We start from the raw sequence: 20,157 nt of genomic DNA on the forward strand, positions 1-20,157 counted from the left end.
TATTGAAGACGAGTATGATGAATATTTCACATGGCGGCCCACTGGTTTACTCACTGTCATACCTTTCTACACTTTAGAAGTTTAATTTGCGATGGGAAAAGAGGCTTGCTAACCAGACTTCTTCAAGTAATGAAGAAAGAACCAGCAGAATCATCATTCAGGTGAGTTATAATTAATAATATGGTAAATGATTTAGCGTTACTAGATAAATGGTCAAAGCAATGGAAACTGCAGTTTAATGTTTCCAAATGTAAAATAATGCACTTGGGGAAAAGGAATCCTAAATCTGAGTATTGCATTGGCAGTTCTGTGTTAGCAAAAACTTCAGAAGAGAAGGATTTAGGGGTAATGATTTCTGACAGTCTCAAAATGGGTGAGCAGTGTGGTCGGGCAGTAGGAAAGGCAAGTAGGATGCTTGGCTGCATAGCTAGAGGTATAACAAGCAGGAAGAGGGAGATTGTGATCCCCTTATATAGAGCGCTGGTGAGACCACATTTGGAGTACTGTGTTCAGTTCTGGAGACCTCACCTACAAAAAGATATTGACAAAATTGAACGGGTCCAAAGACGGGCTACAAGAATGGTGGAAGGTCTGAAGTATAAAACGTATCAGGAAAGACTTAATGAACTCAATCTGTATAGTCTGGAAGACAGAAGGAAAAGGGGGGACATGATCGAAACATTTAAATATGTTAAAGGGTTAAATAGGGTTCAGGAGGGAAGTGTTTTTAACAGGAAAGTGAACACAAGAACAAGGGGACACAATCTGAAGTTAGTTGGGGGAAAGATCAAAGGCAACATGAGAAAGTATTATTTTACTGAAAGAGTTAGATCCTTGGAACAAACTTCCAGCAGACGTGGTTGGTAAATCCACAGTAACCGAATTTAAACATGCCTGGGATAAACATATATCCATTGTAAGATAAAATACAGGAAATAGTAAAAGGGCAGACTAGATGGACCATGGGGTCTTTTTCTGCCGTCAGTCTTCTATGTTTCTATGTTTCTATAATCATTTATTGGATTTGTATGCCCCCCCTCTCCGTAGACTCGGGGCGGCTAACAACAATAATAAAAACAACATGTACAATCCAATAATAAAAAACAACTAAAACCCCTATTATAAAACCAAACATACACACAAACATACCATGCATAACTTGTAATGGCCTAGGGGGAAGGGCTATCTCAACTCCCCCATGCCTGGCGGTATAAATGAGTCTTGAGTAGTTTACGAAAGACAGGGAGGGTGGGGGCAGTTCTAATCTCTGGGGGGAGTTGGTTCCAGAGGGCCAGGGCCGCCACAGAGAAACCTCTTCCCCTGGGGCCCGCCAAACGACATTGTTTAGTCGACGGGACCCGGAGAAGGCCAACTCTGTGGGACCTTATTGGTCGCTGGGATTCGTGCGGTTGTTCAAGTTTCAAGTTTATTGGATTTATATGCCGCTCCTCTCCGAAAACTCGGGGCGGCTAACAACAATCATGAACAATATACAATAAAATCCAATGCTAAAAGCAAATTAAAACCCCTTAATATATAAAAACCAAACATACATACAAACATACCATGTATACAGTTCTGCTCTTGTTACATAAAACACCGTTTTGTCCTAAGAGAATCTGATCTTTGGGGCCTGCAGAGAATGTATTTCATTACCCTGTGTATTTCATTAAAAAGTGTGAGAAAAATATTTTCCGGCAAAAAGAAGGAAACACAGACACACCACAAACAGTAGATCTTACTGTTATTCAGAGGTTTATTCATGAGCAATTGAGAACATGAGAAAAAGTTATAACAACTTACATCAACAACACATTGCAGTGCAGTCCTGAGACGATAGCTACGTCCAGCAAGCTACAATCGGTGGCCTTGATCTGGGATCTGTGCTCGTTAGTTATACCTCTTTTTATTTTATTTTTTGCAGTCCTCAGCGATACATATTTTTATTTTTCAGTTACTTCATTTCCTTGTTCTCATCATTCAGACTGTAAACTCAGTACCCAGACCGTCAATTCAATGTATATTTACGTGACAACCCCCTATTCTCCACCACTTTCAGTTCCTCGTATCTTTAATATGTCATGTTCCTCAATTAAAAATAACCGCTAAAAGTATCTATGTGACAAAATTTAGAACATGGCAGTAAACTCATTGTTTTACCCTGTAATCCTTCAGCCCTACCATGGCATTAAAAGTTGCTTAGTCTCTAGAGATGTTGGCTATTGAAGCCTTAGATCCGAAATAACATGTTCTTCTGAGAGAGGTCCATGCATGTAGTCAGAGATAGCTATGATATTTTTTTCCCTAATTATTTCCCTTAGTAAGGAGATGCACACATAGCATTTTCATTCTGATGTGATAAAATTGTATGCTTTTTTTGCTATGGCAAACTCCCAGTTACATGATGAGCAAATTTATTCTCCACATAATTGTCCAAGATTGAAAAATTAAATATTTTTTTTTAATATTTTTATTGATTTTCTTAAAATAGACAGACACACATACAAACATTGAACACAAAATGGGGATACATTTTCCCCGCTTATCTTGAAAGTATAAGTTCAAATACAGAAAAAGAATACATAATTAGATATATATTGAATGTTAAAAAATTTACTAAATTTGAGTTAAGGTTTTTCACATTGTTACTAATATATATATAAAACCAAAATTCTTACTATATTACTTACCGTATATACTCGAGTATAAGCCGACCCGAGTATAAGCCGAGGCACCATTTTTTGGCACAAAAACTGGGAAAACTTATTGACCCGAGTATAAGCCGAGGTTAGAAAATGCAGTGGCTACTGGTAACTTATAAAAATGGAAAACAATAAAATTACATTAATTGAGACATGTTTTAGAATATTTATTTTAAAGAGGGTAAACAATATTTATTTCAAAGTGGGTAAATAAAAGCAATCTGATATTTACAATAAATTAAATAAAATTAAATAAATTAAAAAGTAAAAAAAGTAGTTCAATCAGCAACCAAGCTAAAACCTATGAGTCAAAATCCCTCAAAACAGTATTTTAGAGACTTAATTTTTCTCTCTATAATCCAATGATAAAGTAGAGAGAAGAACAAAACAATATTTTTACAAATTCAAATTGCACAATAATTTCACAAAATTCTTTTTCCCATCTAAGAATAAAAGATTTTCAGAGACAAATCCAAGAGGTAAATATTAATATTATTTAACACTAAAACTTAATGCTAAGTGAGTACAGAAATGCTAAACATCTTAAGTATTCATGAATCTCTGGAGTAGAAGAAAGCAGCATAATGTATCTTATTTTTACAATCTACTGGCAGGCTAAAATTAGTACGATTGTATATTACTTGTACCATAACAAATCTACAGAATGAATCCAACAAAGCCCTTAAAAAGTACTCAATTCCTTTTTCTTTTTCTTCTACCCTTCTTCCTTCTCTCTCTCTCTCTCTGTCTCGCTCTCTGTGTCTCTTGAGAGAGAGGGGGGAGGGAGGGGGGAACTTTATCAAAGTTCTATAGAAAGGAGACTTTGAAAAAAAGCAGAGAGAGAACTTACCTCAAAATCTAATCAGGGAATTAGTGCAGTAATTGTACAAGCTGGAAACTTTGCTGGACCCGGGGAAGGGAAGGCAGCTAGCTGCAAGACAGGAGCTCCAAGAGGGAAGTAAAAGGGGGCTCCGAGTGACGCAGCAAAGTTGCCAGCCAACTTCTCTGACCTTGTAATCCTCGTGGCCGAGGTTTTGCAGGCGCTGTTTGCCTGAGGGGGGCCGGATTTCCACGCCGCCGGCCGGGGGCTCCTTCGGGGTTGCCTCCGCCGGAGAGTGCTGTTGCTGGGGCTCCTGGTGGTCCCGAGATGGGGCGCGGCGGGCTCCGCGCTGCCCCACGCTGAGCGCCCTCCACGTTGCAGAACATCCCGCCATACTTCTGGCGGGGCACTTGGTCGGCGGTGCCCGGGCGCGCCAGGTAGACGGGCAGATCTTCCTCCCCCGCCGCCGCGGGATCCGGCCGCTCCCGGCCTCTCCGCCCGCTGTGAGAAGACATGGCCGGGAGTCACTGGGGTAAGTCAAGCCGGCGACTCCGTCTGCGAGGCAGAGAAAGAAGGGCGGACAGGCGAGAGACTTCCCGGGCGCCGCTGGCTCGGCTCAGGCTGCTGGGAGGGAGGGAGAGAGAGCGCTCCTTTTCTCTCTCTCTCAGTCATCAGTCACTCCGCGCCTGAGCCGAGCCAGCGGCGCCCGGGAAGTCTCCCGCCCGTCCGCCCTTCTTTCTCTGCCTCGCAGACGGAGTCGCCGGCTTGACTTACCCCAGTGACTCCCGGCCATGTCTTCTCACAGCGGGCGGAGAGACCGGGAGCGGCCGGATCCCGCGGCGGCGGGGGAGGAAGATCTGCCCGTCTACCTGGCGCGCCCGGGCACCGCCGACCAAGTGCCCCGCCAGAAGTATGGCGGGATGTTCTGCAACGTGGAGGGCGCCTTCGAGAGCAAGACGTTGGACTTTGCGGCGCTCAGCGTGGGGCAGCGCGGAGCCCGCCGCGCCCCATCTCGGGACCACCAGGAGCCCCAGCAACAGCACTCTCCGGCGGAGGCAACCCCGAAGGAGCCCCCGGCCGGCGGCGTGGAAATCCGGCCCCCCTCAGGCAAACAGCGCCTGCAAAACCTCGGCCACGAGGATTACAAGGTCAGAGAAGGGGCGGAGGAGGGGAGTCTCCCCCCGGCGAGGGATGGAGGAGGAGGAGGATGGGTGGCTTTGCGAGCATGGCTGAAGGGGGGGTGTTAAAAGACGCCGCCTTACTCCAGATGCACGGGTGTGGAGGGGGATGCTCGGACCGTTTGCCGGAGAGTCAATCCCGCCCTCCCCGGGGGTGATGTGCACTAGACGGGAGCGCGGAGAGACTGGCGTGCTCCGCCCCAAAAAGCATCTTTCCGTCCTCCTGAACACTACAGAGTTTGGATATTGGGTGGGGGTGGGTGGGGTGGAGAGAAGATGTGGCCCCGCACTTCTATCCGGACTGCACCGAAGGTGTGGCGGTTGGCGAAGTGGGGGTGGGTGGAGGTTGTGTGCTTTAGTGGCGGTTACAAGCAGGGCGCTCTATTTCCCGAGGTTTTTAATTCTTTCCTCTTGACGCATGAAAAAAACCCCAGTCACTTAATTATACGCGCGGGGCGTTTACTCTGAGGCGGGCGGCATTTTTTTAAAAATAAAAGTTCGAGGAATCTTGTGGTTTACAGGGGTTGAGTTTTCTCCTGGCAGTTTCCCCGATTCGCCCCTCGCGTGTGTTTTGCAGCTGCCGGGCTCCCGCGGTGCGCCCTCTTGTGGTCACCCGGCGCCCTCTTGTGGTGACCCGAGTATAAGCCGAGGTCGGGTTTTTCAGCCCATTTTTGGGGCTGAAAAACTCGGCTTATACTCGAGTATATACGGTATATATAAACTAATTCTTATATATAAGCTAATTCTACCTTAGTCATTAAACAATAAATTTAAACTAATATTAGTATTATTATTACCCAAGTAAAAACAAGTACAACAAGTTAACTAAAAATAGATTGTATATCTTATTTTTTCTTATCTATCCATTTATAAACATTGTTCCATGCTTCATAAAACTTAGTATCTTCTTGATCATTTAAACGTCTTGTCATCATATCCATTTCCGCAGGGGGGGGGGGGAAATTAAATATTTTCATTGGTCTTTTTTCCTCTTCCTGTTTTCCTTCAAAGAAGAATTATACATTCTGCCTACACATGAATAAAAGAGTTATGTGCTGGTTATGTGTTTAATGGAGAAAGAAGGAACATGTGCTTAAGTTTCTTCTGTTTTACCAGATTTTGGCAAGCAAGAGCAGTTGAAAGTTTCTTACGAGGTGCTACTTCCTATGCAGATCAGATGTTCTTGCTAAAAAGGGGGCTTTTAGAGGTAATTTAAATATTTGCTTTAAGCATCACTATTCAATAAATTAATGTTTAAACTTTACCAGAAAACTGTTAATGAATCTGCATGAATGTCTAATTTATTCTGGTTTTGTATCTTTGAAAGTTCAAGTGTACATTATTAATTTTAATAATTTCTCAAATAGGGAAACATATTTTTTAAAAAAAATATTGTTGCTAAGTGAATGTTTGATTTTAATGTTATGTTACTATATTATTAATTGTATTCTAAGAGCCATGGTAGCACAGTGGTTAAAATGCAATATCGCAGGCTAATTTTACTGACTACCAACTGCCAGCAGTTCAGCAATTCAAATCTCACCAGGCTCATGGTTGACTCAGCCTTCCATCCTTCCAAGGTTGATAAAATGAGGACCCGGATTGTTGGGGGAAATATGCTGACTCTGTAAACCAATTAGAGGGGGCTATAAAGCACTGTGAAGCAGTATTTAAGACTAATTACTGTTGTTATTGTAATACAAAATATAATATATTGAGCTTATAGTAACAGTCCATTTAATCTTGCCAGCATATTCTGTACTGCATTGTTGACAGCGAATGCAAATCACGAGATGTGCTTCAAAGTTATTTTGATCTTCTGGGGGAACTGATGAAATTCAACATAGATGCTTTCAAGAGGTTTAATAAGTACATCAATTCCGATGAAAAGGTAAAACTAAAATCCTAAGATCCCTTTTAAACAATTTTACTGTTACGTTTGTTTGCTTTTTGGTACATAGTATTATTGATAGAGCCTAATTATTCCAATATTTTAGTTTCAGATATTTTTGAATCAAATCAACAGTTCACTGGTTGATTCCAACATGCTGGTTCGTTGTATTACTTTGTCCCTGGATCGATTTGAGAGCCATTCAGATGTTAAAGGTAAAATAGTTTTTTTGAGGCCCAGGAATAACATTAAAAATCTGCCGCTTACCAGTACAACTTTTAGATTGCTGGAAATACTTTGAGATCATTAATACTGTTTATTCATAAACATACCATATTTTAGGGAGTATAAGGTGAACCTTAGTTTTGAGGGAGGAAAACAGGGGGAAAAATCTGCCTACCAGATACTCATCTGGCTAGCATGCTTAGTCTGGTCAGCTTCAGCACATTATTTTATCCCCTGGTTAGGGCTGAAAAAAGTCTTCTTCAAAGGGAGTAAGAATCAAAATAAGCCTGCAAAGACTTAGGACTGGAAAAAAACTTCTTCGGAGGGAGTAGGAATGGAAAAATCATGCAAGCTGGGAATATCCTTAGTATAGTGTTCCCTCGATTTTCGCGGGGGATACGTTCCGAGACCGCCCGCGAAAGTTGAATTTCCGCGAAGTAGAGATGCGGAAGTAAATATACTATATTTGGCTATGAACAGTATCACAAGCCATCCCTTAACACTTTAAACCCCTAAATTGCAATTTCCCATTCCCTTAGCAACCTTTTAGATTATTACTCACCATGTTTCTTTATTAAAGTTTATTTTAAAAAAATATTTATTAAAGGTGGACGAAAGTTTGGTGAAGATATATGACGTCATCGGACAGGAAAAACCGTGGTATAGGGGGGGAAACTGCAAAGTATTTTTTAATTAATATTTTTGAAAAACCGTGGTATAGACTTTTCGCGAAGTTTGAACCCGCGAAAATCGAGGGAACACTGTACATTGTTAAAGCTGAAAAAGACATTTTTTGGAGGGAGTAGCAATGAAAACAAACCTGCAAGCCGGGAAGATCATTAACTCCTCATTAGGGCTGGGGGAAAAGCTTTGAAAAAGCTATATTCAGAGTATAAGGCACTCCCAAATTTTCAGCTTCTTTTAAGGGGGGGGGGGAGGTGTATCATACTCTGAAAAATACAGTACTTTAATCTGTTGAAATGCTGATGAACAGTGATACCATCCTTGAAGCAAATATTCCAATATAACCAACAATTTTACTGGCCATTATGCAATCAAGGTTTGTATGATTGGGCCATAGGAAACAATTATTCCTTGTCTAAATACCCTCAGTTCCCATTATCGATACCACATTGGCTAATGCCAAGTTTTCTTTGAAGAGACCAAAATTATCGTTCTGAAAAGCACTTCTATTACAACCATTCTTTCCAATCAGTTATGAATAGAAATCATATTAATAGTGCTTCTCCCCCAGCCTCTTTTTGGAATTATAACTCACTCAGGACTCATCATTTTAAATCTAACATCTTCTTTTTGTAGTTGCAGAAGTCTTGTCTGAGTGCCGCCTATTATCATACATGTCACAGATGTCCATGAGGATGTCCTTCCTTTTCCGGCTCATTAATATTATTCATGTACAAACTCTGACCCAGGTAATATATGGCAATTGGATTTCAGGAATCATATTTTTAAAGAGGGACTCTGAGCGGCGACGAGGAGCACACGCCTCCCATACACTGGCTGCTGCTGCTGCTACCTGCTGCCTCTTCCTTCCCATGCTGAAGGGCTCCCCTTTCCTCTCGTTCACTCGCTTTGTAGCCAGCGCCTTTCTTTCGCTGTGGTGATTCCTTGGCTGCCCGCAGCGAAGGGAGCGTTTCTTTTCTCTGGGCGCTGGCAGAGGTTTATTCCATGTCCAAGTGCCCAAAGAAAGGAAAATGTTCGCTCTGGACTGCCAAAGCCTCCTTAAGTGTCACCGAAAGGCTCCTCTGGCAGCCCAGAAAAGCCCGAGATGGCCAGGATTAAAGGGGGGGAATGGCAGGAAACTGGCCGGGCCTTCATGCCACTCTCCAATTTCCTGGGAAATTTTTTCGGGCTCGGGTTCTTAAGTAGAAAATGGTTCTTAAGTAGAGGCAAAAAAATGTTGAACACCTGGTTCTTATCTGTTCTGTCTGGGTTTTCCCAGACCTCAACACCAACTGAAAAAACAGCCAGACACTCTGGTAAAAGCCAAAAGTATTTTATAGCTGGAAAAAATAAGCACAAAGGAAAACCTGTCTTCACAACAGACAAGCTATAATACGTTACAGCAGGGTCCTGATGTCCAGTCAATACCACAAGCTTCTTGCTGGCACACACCCCCAAGGTTTCAATAGTCCAAGGCACAAACCAGGATTGTAAGCCACCAAAGTTCACAGACAGGTCTCACAAATCTCCAAGATAAAACTCCACAAGCCAGGAAGGGTGGGTCCACCTTTTATCCTTTCCCAAGAGCACCACACCCAAACCCAGCTGTGACCTCTAATGCTGGAAATACTTAGCCAATTGAGTCCGTCTCTGATTAGCTCTCCTTTGTCGCATATCTATGATGTCTTGAGCATTTTCCCCTAAGGAATCCAGGCTGCTTGCTGGGGAGAGCTCCCCCTGGTGGGACTCTGGCTGTCCTTCTTCTTCAGCCTGGGATTCCTCTTCCTCGTCAGTCTGCACCTCCTGTTCCTCAGCCTCTCCCTCTGAGCTGGAAACCGACAGAAGGTCAGCCATTCCCGGAGGGGTCCCAGACTGAACCACAACACTTATCTAGAAAAGTTCTTAAGTAGAGGCATTCTTAAGTAGAGGTACCACTGTAACTAGTTTTGTTTAGTTTACTTTATTGTCATTGCACGTGGTACAACGAAATTAAATGCGGTCTTCTGTATACCTTATGACAGTGATGGCGAACCTATGGCACATGGAACCATATCTGCCGGCACGCAAGCCGTTGTCCTAGTTCAGCAACGGCGCGCATGTGCACACCGGCCAGCTGATTTTTGGCTTCCACGGAGGCTTTGCGAGGGCATTTTCGGCTTCTGGAGGGCCTCCGAGAGGATGGTGAAGGGTGTTTTTGCCCTCCCCAGGCTCCAGGGAAGCCTCTGGAGCCTGGGGAGGGTGAAAAACGGGCCTACTGGGCCCACCAGAAGTTGAAAAATGAGCTGTTTCTGGCCTTCAGAGGGGCTTTGGGGGTGCAAGAAGGCAATTTTTGCCCTCCCCAGGTATTGAATTATATGTGTGGGCACTTGTGCAGGCGCGATAGTGTGTGTGCAAGCGCTTTCGGCACCCGAGGGAAAATAGGTTCACCATCACTGCCTTATGACTATAAAAATAAAAACACAAACATACATCCTTTACATTCTGTATAATTGAAATTGAAAACCCAATATTGAACTATACCGTAGAATTCAATATGGTTATTGCCCTGGGATAGAAGCTGTTTTTCAGCCTATTTGTCCTTGTTTTTATTATCCTGTACGGTCTGCCAGATGGTAATAGTTCAAAAAAATGCCCAGGATGAGATGGATCATGTTTTAAAGTTTCTTAAGGCAGCAGGAGCTATAAAGCTCTTTTATATATAATTAACAATATGGTTTCTCATCTTGATTCTTTTTTTCAACTTTAGGAAAACGTAAGTTGTCTGAACACAAGTCTAGTTATCTTAATGTTAGCTCGAAGAAAAGACAAGCTTCCATTCTATCTGCGTACCCTTCAAGAGATGGAATATACGAAGAAATATCCTGGTTTCATACTGAACAATTTTCATAGTCTTCTTCGTTTCTGGCAGCAGCATTACCTCAATAAGGACAAGGACAGCACCTGTTTAGAAAACGTAAGCCTGCAACCTAAGTTCCTTGCAGATATTTGTGTTTCAAAATTCGGGTGCAGAGGAGAGGAGAAAGCTTTTGATGGAATAAAACATGTTAAATCATGAAGAATGTAGTATAATGATAATGCCTAGTGTGGCGGACTGTATTTCACTGACAGCAAAGTGAAAATAAATTAAGATGTATTGTTTGAGCTTTCAACAATGGAAACACTCATTGTTTTTGTAGTATTTCTTGCTTGTAAGCCTAAACAGGTATAGGAACATTCTGGTACTATATCCAAGTGAATGTTTATTGCGGACTTTTTCAAACCAGAATTGCTGCATTATAAAAGTTTGTGTTTAATACAAATACTTTTACTGTTTTAGCTGTAGGAAAATGCTGCCTCATTAGAAAATTTTTGTACAATCTCTGTATTCTTTGCAAGGGCACAACCTATTTCTGCCTTAAAGAACAAAGCCCTTTACGTTGTTCAGTGATCAGAATTAGCACATAGCAATCTTCTGCCAAAGATGGTTATTAATGACAGCCATGTTTCAGAATGTGTTATGGTGTGATATAAACAATTTCAAAATATTCAAGAATAAAATTAATGCATCCTAGACGAGTTAAAATGATTCTATTGAGAATTCCGGTAATTGAATTCTTGGACTAAATATTCCAGTGCAATCAGACAGATACATTTGTGTGTGATATTCTTACCAGGATGGACTTTTTGTGCTTCCATTTCAAACCAATTATTGCATCCAGAATGTCAAACCTAAAAGCCTATTTCTTTGTTTATTCTAGAATAAAGAAAGGAAACTAGCTTTACAAGAATGTAACATTTTCATTGGGCAGAAAATTAAGCTTTCCTAATTATTTAATATAACATGTATGTTGTGTAGAATGAGCAGATTTATTTAGCTTTGGATATTTAAATGATTACAAATGTTGGACCAGATTACCTCTGGGACCATCTTCTGACGCATTAATCCCGGTTAGGTCCCACAGAGTTGGCCTCCTCCGGGTCCCGTCAACTAGACAATGTCATTTGGCGGGACCTAGGGGAAGAGCCTTCTCTGTGGGGACCCAGCCCTCTGGAATCAGCTCCCTCCAGAGATTCGCACTGCCCCCACCTTCCTCACCTTCCATAAAAGTTTAAAGACCTATCGGTGCCGCCAAGCTTAGGGCCATTAGACCCTAGCCACCTGGCTGACAAGTGTAGTATGTCTTGTTGTGTGAATGGGAATGAATGATTTTAAATGTTATTAGAGTTTTTAAAGGGTTTTTTTTGCTATATTAATTGGATTTTTAAAATGTGTATATTGTTTATTGTTTTGATATCTTGTGAGCCGCCCTGAGTCCTCGGAGAGGGGCAGCATACAAATCCCATAAATAAATAAATATTCCATAGACATTTGTTCTGTTTGCGCTTACTATTCTTTCTTTTCCCTTTATAGAGTTCGTGTATTAGTTTTTCCTATTGGAAAGAGACTGTGTCTGTTCTGCTTAGTACGGACCAGACATCACCTTGTGCCATAGTTAGCTACATTGATGAGGCGTACATGGAGATTGACAGAGACTACACCGAAGAGTAACACCACCAGTTCTCACTTCCAGTGGACAATACCTCAAAGGGAATCTTGCAGACGTTGGATTTTCAGGGATATGCTGTGTGCACAAACTTGGAACTATGGAATATTACTATGTTAATGCATCTCCCCCCCCCCTTGCCCGATCGCCCTCTTTAAAGAGCAGGATTTCACAAACTTGAAGCGCATCACATGTTCGGGGAAATCTGCATACTGTTTGGAATGGTCTGCAAAAAAAGTCTACTTTTCCATGCTCGTTATGACTAGAAGGGTTTGAGCTTGGTACGTGAGATCTTTCCCAATATGCAAGGGTTAGCTGTGATTTTCCTTCTGGTAACCCAAATAAGAAGTTAAAAGGAGAGGTAATTTTCTAAGTCATTGAAACAAGTTGGTTTATGAGCACACCTAGGGTACACTAGCCACTCTTAAGTCATCATAAAAAGCTGACTCCTGATTTTTCACATCTTTTTCTTTGTTTTTTTTTTATTTCAAGAGGACCGTGTGTGCAATTCATATTTAAATACATAAAAATAATGGTGTGTCCTTTTTTTTCTGCAAATGATTTTGGAAATGTTTCCTACTAAACTGTCCCATTCTTCTCTTTGGTTGACTGTATTATTGCATTCAGAAATGGTCTGTGGATTTGTTTTCAATGAACATTTACAGTGCTGTCTAGAACAGGTATATATTGCAGTGAGGGAAGTAGTTGGCTTTTTTCCCCTGGCTTTATTTTGTTTGCTTGATGGTTTATTAGGCTTACAGATACAATCAGTGGAAAAACAAGGAAGAATAAAAAGAACACGAAGGAAATTGAAAGATTTTTACTTTCACGCTTTGTAAAATTAACCAAATAAATTTCCAAATGATATTGATATAAATCTATGTATAGTTTTCAGAATATTAAAATTAGCTTTTGATTAAATAATTAACAATAACCAGTATGAATCAAATTGTAAATTAAAGAATACAATAATTTCTGCCTGATCTAAGAAATGTGAATTTAACCAATCCTAAAAAGATTAAATATTAGTCTAATATATAGATTTATATCAAAACATTTTGGAAACATTTTAATCAATTTTACAATGCTTTCAAGTCTCCTTTCATCTCCTTTTTTTCTTTTCTTTTTATTGTTCCATTTAATTGTATCTGTAAATCTAATAGACAAAAAAGGGAAGGAGAACAAATGAATTACAATTTTATTTTTTATTTTTCTAAATTCTGCTGTTTGGCCATTTTGTTAAAAAACAATGCAAATGGAGTTTTCTTCCACAGTACTTTATTGCTTTTGCTAAATAGAAAATCTATTGTTGAACAGAGAGGTGTACTAATTTGCATTTTGGAAACAGAGGCATCAACTAAAATGACAGAATTAGCACTATCCGTTCTGATGTGTATGTGCCCACACACCAGAACAATATATATAATATATATTGTTCCTAATGTGTAATAGTAACTGGAAGTTGTCTAGTCTACTACTGATACTTGTATTTCATATGGAGTGAATTATTCAGTAAATATGGAACTTGCTGTTGTAACTGCCAGTGTTTAAACAAGTTAGTTGAAGACAGCTGGTGTTTGATTACAGAAACTTTTTTTTTAATGAAAGCTCCATTACAACATTGTGCTCAGGCACTTAATGGACTTTATGAAGCATTAGAACAGCCTTTTTTGTCCTTAAACTTTCAACTATTCTTTTTTATGCATTTACAATTTTTGAAAAATATCAAGATGATATCTTGGTTGTTTTGTGTTAAAAATTGGCCATTAGAAATGTAATTAGAAATGTTGTAGCAAAAAATCTCCATGAAACCTACAATACTTGAAAGTAAGATATAGTTGATCATCTATTTCCCCATTCGCATTTGCTCTGCATGCGCTATTGCACCTTATTTTTAGGCAAAAGTAATAAAAATAACAGATCTCTTGTGGTTGATTTGCATACAAAATTATTAAGATATTTACTGGGGACAAAGACCGGGTCCACTTATTTTAATGATAAGAGCCCTGTCAAGAAAGCCTGACTGCTCCATAATTGTCTAATTGTAAATCTATTACCTGAACAAAACAGCACTTTATTAAGGTTATCGCTATTGTTTTATCCTTTATGGCTTGTCAGAAATAAAATGGAAACTTTGGAGTAAATCATGTATTTTGCTTTAAAGGGACTTTTTAAGGGTATGATTAAACTAGCTTCCCCAATGGCCCTGTATTCCGTTATATATCTGATGCCTTTGGAGAATGTCATTCAAGAATTTTAGTTTGGGACAAGTTTTGAGAGAGTCAGTTGCTTCTACAACATCCTCACCCTCATTCCTAGGTCATTGTACTGACACTGTAATTGTAGTAAATATAGAATAAAGACTCAAATGCCTGTGGGTTCCTTTTGATTAGAATTGAAACATCACCACAGTATGGCCATAGTCTACAAAAATGAATTCTAAGTACCTAATTCATCCATATGTCTTGCCTTTGAATGACCATCCTTTTTACTAATCAATTTGGCTTTCAGCGAGACTGCGCTCATTAAAAAATAAATACTTAGATACTCTGAGGATGATTTATCTATCATGCTGTGTATTTATTTCTAGCTTTTCAATGTAGTCAATTCCAAAGAGTTGGGTTGGAGGTTTTGGCTCAGGGTGCATTATTGGCCTTTTGGTTCCTTACAGGAAAACCTGAGTGCCCATATTCCTCTTCCACAGCTTCTGTTGTAGATCTCCTTTGTGTATGATGAGAAACTACACTAGCTTTGGATTAAATATAAATTACATCGAGGAGTAATAGCTGGCAAATCACATTTAAATGTGGCTGAAGGAATGGAACTGTTTTGTGGCAAAAAGGTGACTCCCCTAGCCAGCAAATGTTTCTGGACATTTTAATTATTTCACACAAATTAATGTTCATGCTGCCCAGATTAATGCTGACTTACTAATACAACATAAATGTATTAAATGGAATAAAGAATTCTATTTTAAAACATGTCTCAAGAAATATCATTCACAGAAATACAATTTGAGCTTGTTCGCAAAAAGGTAGATCAATCAGTAATTTATCTATAGCAGCAGGTCTCCAAAACTGTTGAATGTTCATCATTGTAGCAAGAGAGTTGTGTAAAGATATGATAACCAGATTCTGAAAATCTGATTACACTGAAGATTTTTTTATTGCAAATCATAAACACTTTATTTTAGAAGCATTTATTCCTTAAATAAAAATGTTAATCTCAAAATATGCTGCCACTTTCCACATTTGAAGTTTTCCATAAATAATGTTGTGGTTAGCTCTGGCCCAGCTCCTGCCCAAGGACTGTGGATGTGAGGGAGACATCCACATGCTGCAGGCCTGTTTTGCCCCCCCCCATGGAATCTGATGATGAAGGCTCCAGTGACCAAGAAGACATGAGTGACAGGGAGGAGGAGAGTGTGGCAGACAGCTCAGAAGGAGATCAATTAGCTAGCTCCTCCTTGGATTCAGAACAAGAGTTAATGATACAGCCACGCATGCGGAGAGCCATGCATAGGCAACAACAACTGAGATATTATCAAAGAAAATGAGGCCACCTGTGGTTGGGTGGGGCTGTGGGAATTAGTGAGGCTGCTATAAATAGCAGCCTGTGGGTTTGGCCATTGTGGAGGATTATCTGATCTTGTGTTTCATGACTGCTTTGCTGACTTTGATCTTTGTGTGCTGATTTTCCCCCGCTTTGAAACTAACCCAGAGCAAAGTGTGTTTCACTTTGTGAAAGAAGGACTGTGAATTGCCTCACAGCTGCAAGCTAAGTATCACAAAACTGATAAGGGACTTCTACAAATTACCCATTTGTTTGGAGACAAGTGCTCTTTGCTATACAAAAAGAGTGCTCTGTTTATTTGCATTTTTGGTATAAAGAACATTGTTTTGAATTTTCAAACGTGTGTGTATCTGAAATTGTATCTGTGCATTTTTGGGAGGATACTACCAGAGAGCTCGACAGAACAAATAAGATGTAAGACAAAGTTCCATTTTAAAATAAACCTCATAGGAAGACATTCTACAGTTGAATATTCTCAAAAAAGGTTACACACTTTCCGTCATGAGCATTAGACTTTATTTATTCACTACAGAGACAGAAATGACTGTTGCAGCCATTACATAGAAATATTCATCGAAGAGATGTTATACTGGAGCTTCTTATTCTTCATGCTGTTAACAATAATAAATAATAAAAAAGTTACTATTGGATTGCTACAGATAGCTTCTCAGAGCCCCATCTCCCTCTTTCATGAAAAGCGTTTTCCATTGTTTTGTGGCTTGGATCTTCCACATCAGAATACAATGACTGCACATTACATTGTTGAAAGCTCAAACCCTGTGATGCATTATGTTTTCATGCTTGGAGACAAAGTTATTTTTGTCTGACTAAGCAAGCAAAAACAGAGAACACATTAATCTTTCTCATGCCCTGCCCCAGCCATCCTTCCTCCTGTCTATTCCCTGATTTATACATCGATTACGGCTGAGTAGCCCTTAGCGGAGCCAATGAAATAGCATCACATAAAGAGCTAATCTGTGTTCCCCAACAGTTTATCCATTAAGAAATGAGACTGATGTGGAGATAATTACTGTGCTTTGCCACAGGCAATATTGTTCTCACCTTCAGAGGAACTTCCCTGGTGCGAGCACGCAGCTTGTTCGCTTGTGTTTCTGCAATATCTGCTCGTTCCTCAGCATCATCCAGCTCGTGTTGCACTTTGCGGTATTTGACCAGGTTGGAGTTGGCTTGTAGCTCCTATGAATACAAGATGGAATTTGATGTAGTGGAACCAGATAGGGGAAAGATTCTTAGCTGCACTGAATGGAGAATTATGGCAAACAATGTTCTAGGCATACAAAAGGTTTGGCATATTTTCGATAGTACAGTGGTACCTCGAGATACGAGTTTAATTCGTTCCGGACCTGGGCTCTTAAGTCGAGCAGCTCTTATCTCGAACGACTTTTCCCCATAGGAATTAATGTAAATAATTTTAATTGGTTCCAGCCCTCAAAAAACTCACAAAGTTAGTCTAAATTATGCAGAAAGACATGTTTTTAATGAAGAAATGTACATGTACATATAAATGAATAATGAAGTTTCTTTCACTTAACTTGTAAACTTTCTTAAACTTTTAAATTTACATATGTTCAACTTCTCTGCCACCCAATCCTGTAGGACAGAGGTCCCCAACCCTTTTTGCACCAGGGACCGGCTTTAAGTGATCAAGAGAGGAATGGGTGAATGAATGGACGGAGGGTGGGAAGGAAGGAAGGAAAGAGGGAAGGGACAGGAACAGAGGAAGGAAGCAAGGAAACTTATGAAAGGGGAGAGTAAGAGAGGAATGAGTGAAGGGAGGGAGGGAGGGAAGAAGGTGGCAAGGAGAAAGAAAAGAAGAAATAGAGGAAGGGAAGGTAAAAGAGAGAAAGAAAAAGAGCAAGCAAGAAAGAAAGAAAGAAAGAAAGAAAGAAAGAAAGAAAGAAAGGGGGAAGGGACAGGAACAGAGGAAGGAAGCAAGGAAACTTATGAAAGGGGAGAGTAAGAGAGGAATGAGTGAAGGGAGGGAGGGAGGGAAGAAGGTGGGAAGGAGAAAGAAAAGAAGAAATAGAGGAATGGAAGGTAAAAGAGAGAAAGAAAAAGAGCAAGAACGAAAGAAAGAAAGAAAGAAAGAAAGAAAGAAAGAAAGAAAGGGGGAAGGGACAGGAACAGAGGAAGGAAGCAAGGAAACTTATGAAAGGGGAGAGTAAGAGAGGAATGAGGGAAGGGAGGGAGGGAAGAAGGTGGGAAGGAGAAAGAAAAGAAGAAATAGAGGAAGGGAAGGTAAAAGAGAGAAAGAAAAAGAGCAAGAAAGAAAGCAAGAAAGAAAGAAAGAAAGGGGGAAGGGACAGGAACAGAGGAAGGAAGCAAGGAAACTTATGAAAGGGGAGAGTAAGAGAGGAATGAGTGAAGGGAGGGAGGGAGGGAAGAAGGTGGGAAGGAGAAAGAAAAGAAGAAATAGAAGGGAAGGTAAAAGAGAGAAAGAAAAAGAGCAAGAAAGAAAGCTGCAAGCACCCCCCCGAGCCCCCCAGGCCGGCTGCAACCTTTTAAAACATGCGCGCCGCTTCGCAGCTGTCTCCTGAAGCCGAACCCGGAAGTTAGCGTTTGGCTTCAGGAGACAGCTCCTTGGCGCTTGTATCTCGAATTTGGGCTTGTAAGTAGAACAAAAATATCTCTCCCCTCCCAGCTCTTATCTCGAGTTGCTCTTAAGTAGAGCAGCTCTTATGTCGGGGTTCCACTGTAGTAGGGAAAGTAATGTCTCTGTAATCTGGAGAAATAAGGTGTAGAGCCAAGGGAGTTGGTCTTCCTTAGTACATCAGAGAAGTGAATTTCTAAAATGTCATTTTGGAATTGTACAGTGTTCCCTCGATTTTCGTGGGTTCAAACTTCGCGAATAGCCTATATCATGGTTTTTCAAAAAATATTAATTAAAAAATACTTTGCGGGTTTTTTTCTATACCACGGTTTTTCCCACCCGATGACGTCATACATCATCGCCAAACTAATAATTTTTGGAAATAAATAACAAAAAAATAATAATTGTTAATAAATAATTATGTTTATAAATATCAGGATTACTAAGTGTCTTATTCAATGGTGAATACCAGTAATAATGGTGAGTAAATTGTTGTTAAGAGAATGGGAAATGGTAATTTAGGGGTTTAAAGTGTTAAGAGATGGCTTGTGATACTGTTCATAGCCAAAAATGGTGTATTTACCTCCGCATCTCTACTTCGTGGAAATTCAACTTTCGTGGGCGGTCTCGGAACGCATTCCCCGCGAAAATCGAGGGAACACTTTTTTAAATTGGAATTGTGGCACAGGAGTAATGCAGAAACAAATAGACTATTAAGGGTTATTACAGAACCAAAGGAAATGAATTGACTAAGACTAGCATTTTGATGCTAGAATCTCTACTTACTGCCTCCTCAAACTGGCGTTTGTAGCTCTTGACTTTGCTCTGCAGCTTGTCAATCAGTTCCTGCATTCTTGCCAGGTTCTTCCGGTCCTCTTCAGTCTGAAATGTAATAATCAGATATTTGGTTCTTTCTATATATGTTAACACTATTGTATGACTATAAAAGTGTGAGCTTTCTGATAAACTTGATTAAGTGGATTTCCAAAGTAATGGGCATATTTTTCCGTTTTAACTCCCCTCTCATCTATCAAATTGGGGTTTTGTTTTATTGCAAGTGATATCACTTTACATCAGTTATGTAATTACAAATCCAAATTAGAGTGAGGAGGAAGTTTCACTTTTATACAATGCTTTCCCTATGTTTTTGTTGGGGATTCTCTTTGTGTGTTGTTGAAAATGGATCTGAGGATTCAACATGAAGATGATGAAACTTGTACCTGATAAGTCAATTCTTTGACTCTTCGCTCATACTTGCGAATGCCCTTCTGGCTCTCTGCATTCTTCTTCTGTTCTATATCCAAATCACCTTCTAGCTCTCGTACCTGAATAAGAACAAAGAGTGCAGTTAAGTTCTTTTGCCTTCTTACATCGCTCAGAATACAAAGAACTATATTGTTTGTCATGCTATGTAGGATATTGATGATGAGGGATTATTGCCTCTAGAGCAGAGCCTTGCAAATATGATTTTATTTAACTTTAAATGGTTTTAGACCTCATTGAATCCAAACTTTTAATAACCCATCATGTCTAGCTTTATTGGGACCCCCCTCCTGCCGCATGAATCCCAGAGACCAGTTAGGACCAGAGTTGGCCTTCTACAGGTCCCGTCAACTAGACAATGTCACTTGGTGGAACCTAGGGGAAGAGCCTTGTCTGTGGGGGCTCCGGCCCTCTGGAATCAGCTCCCCCTGGAGATTTGTACTGTCCCCACTCTCCTTGCTTTTCGTAACAGTCTTAAGACTCATCCATGCTGCCAGGCTTGGGGTCATTAGACACTGCCCCCTGACCGATGAATGTATTGTGAGTTTATTGACTGAATGGATATGAGTGCATTTTAATTGGTTTTCAGGTTTTTAGATTTTTAACTTTAATTAATTGGATTTTGATGTATATTGTTCATTATATGTTGTAAGCTGTCCCAAGTCCTCGGAGACGGGCAGCATATAA

The 20,157-nt window shown here is 40.3% G+C and overlaps 2 protein-coding genes across 2 annotated transcripts in view; one reads left to right on the forward strand and one right to left on the reverse strand.

The window, feature by feature from the left end:
• Window positions 1-15,002, forward strand: part of TRPC4AP (transient receptor potential cation channel subfamily C member 4 associated protein) — a 61,454-nt gene extending 46,452 nt beyond the window's left edge. Inside the window, exons 13-19 of the mRNA XM_070744884.1 lie at window positions 78-161; window positions 5,817-5,907; window positions 6,451-6,591; window positions 6,698-6,806; window positions 8,137-8,249; window positions 10,247-10,453; window positions 11,891-15,002. Of these exons, the coding sequence (XP_070600985.1) occupies window positions 78-161; window positions 5,817-5,907; window positions 6,451-6,591; window positions 6,698-6,806; window positions 8,137-8,249; window positions 10,247-10,453; window positions 11,891-12,028 (883 nt within the window). The 3' untranslated portion in view covers window positions 12,029-15,002. The remainder of the gene's footprint in view (window positions 1-77; window positions 162-5,816; window positions 5,908-6,450; window positions 6,592-6,697; window positions 6,807-8,136; window positions 8,250-10,246; window positions 10,454-11,890) is intronic.
• LOC139165308 (myosin-7-like) overlaps window positions 13,103-20,157 on the reverse strand; it is an 8,355-nt gene continuing 1,300 nt past the window's right edge. Inside the window, exons 3-6 of the mRNA XM_070748506.1 lie at window positions 19,428-19,532; window positions 18,994-19,089; window positions 16,628-16,793; window positions 13,103-13,179 (exon numbers count right to left, since the gene is read on the reverse strand). Coding sequence (XP_070604607.1) covers window positions 13,103-13,179; window positions 16,628-16,793; window positions 18,994-19,089; window positions 19,428-19,532 — 444 coding nt within the window. The remainder of the gene's footprint in view (window positions 13,180-16,627; window positions 16,794-18,993; window positions 19,090-19,427; window positions 19,533-20,157) is intronic.

The sequence above is a fragment of the Erythrolamprus reginae genome, chromosome 3 (genome assembly GCF_031021105.1).
Source record: "Erythrolamprus reginae isolate rEryReg1 chromosome 3, rEryReg1.hap1, whole genome shotgun sequence".
NCBI lineage: Eukaryota > Metazoa > Chordata > Lepidosauria > Squamata > Dipsadidae > Erythrolamprus > Erythrolamprus reginae.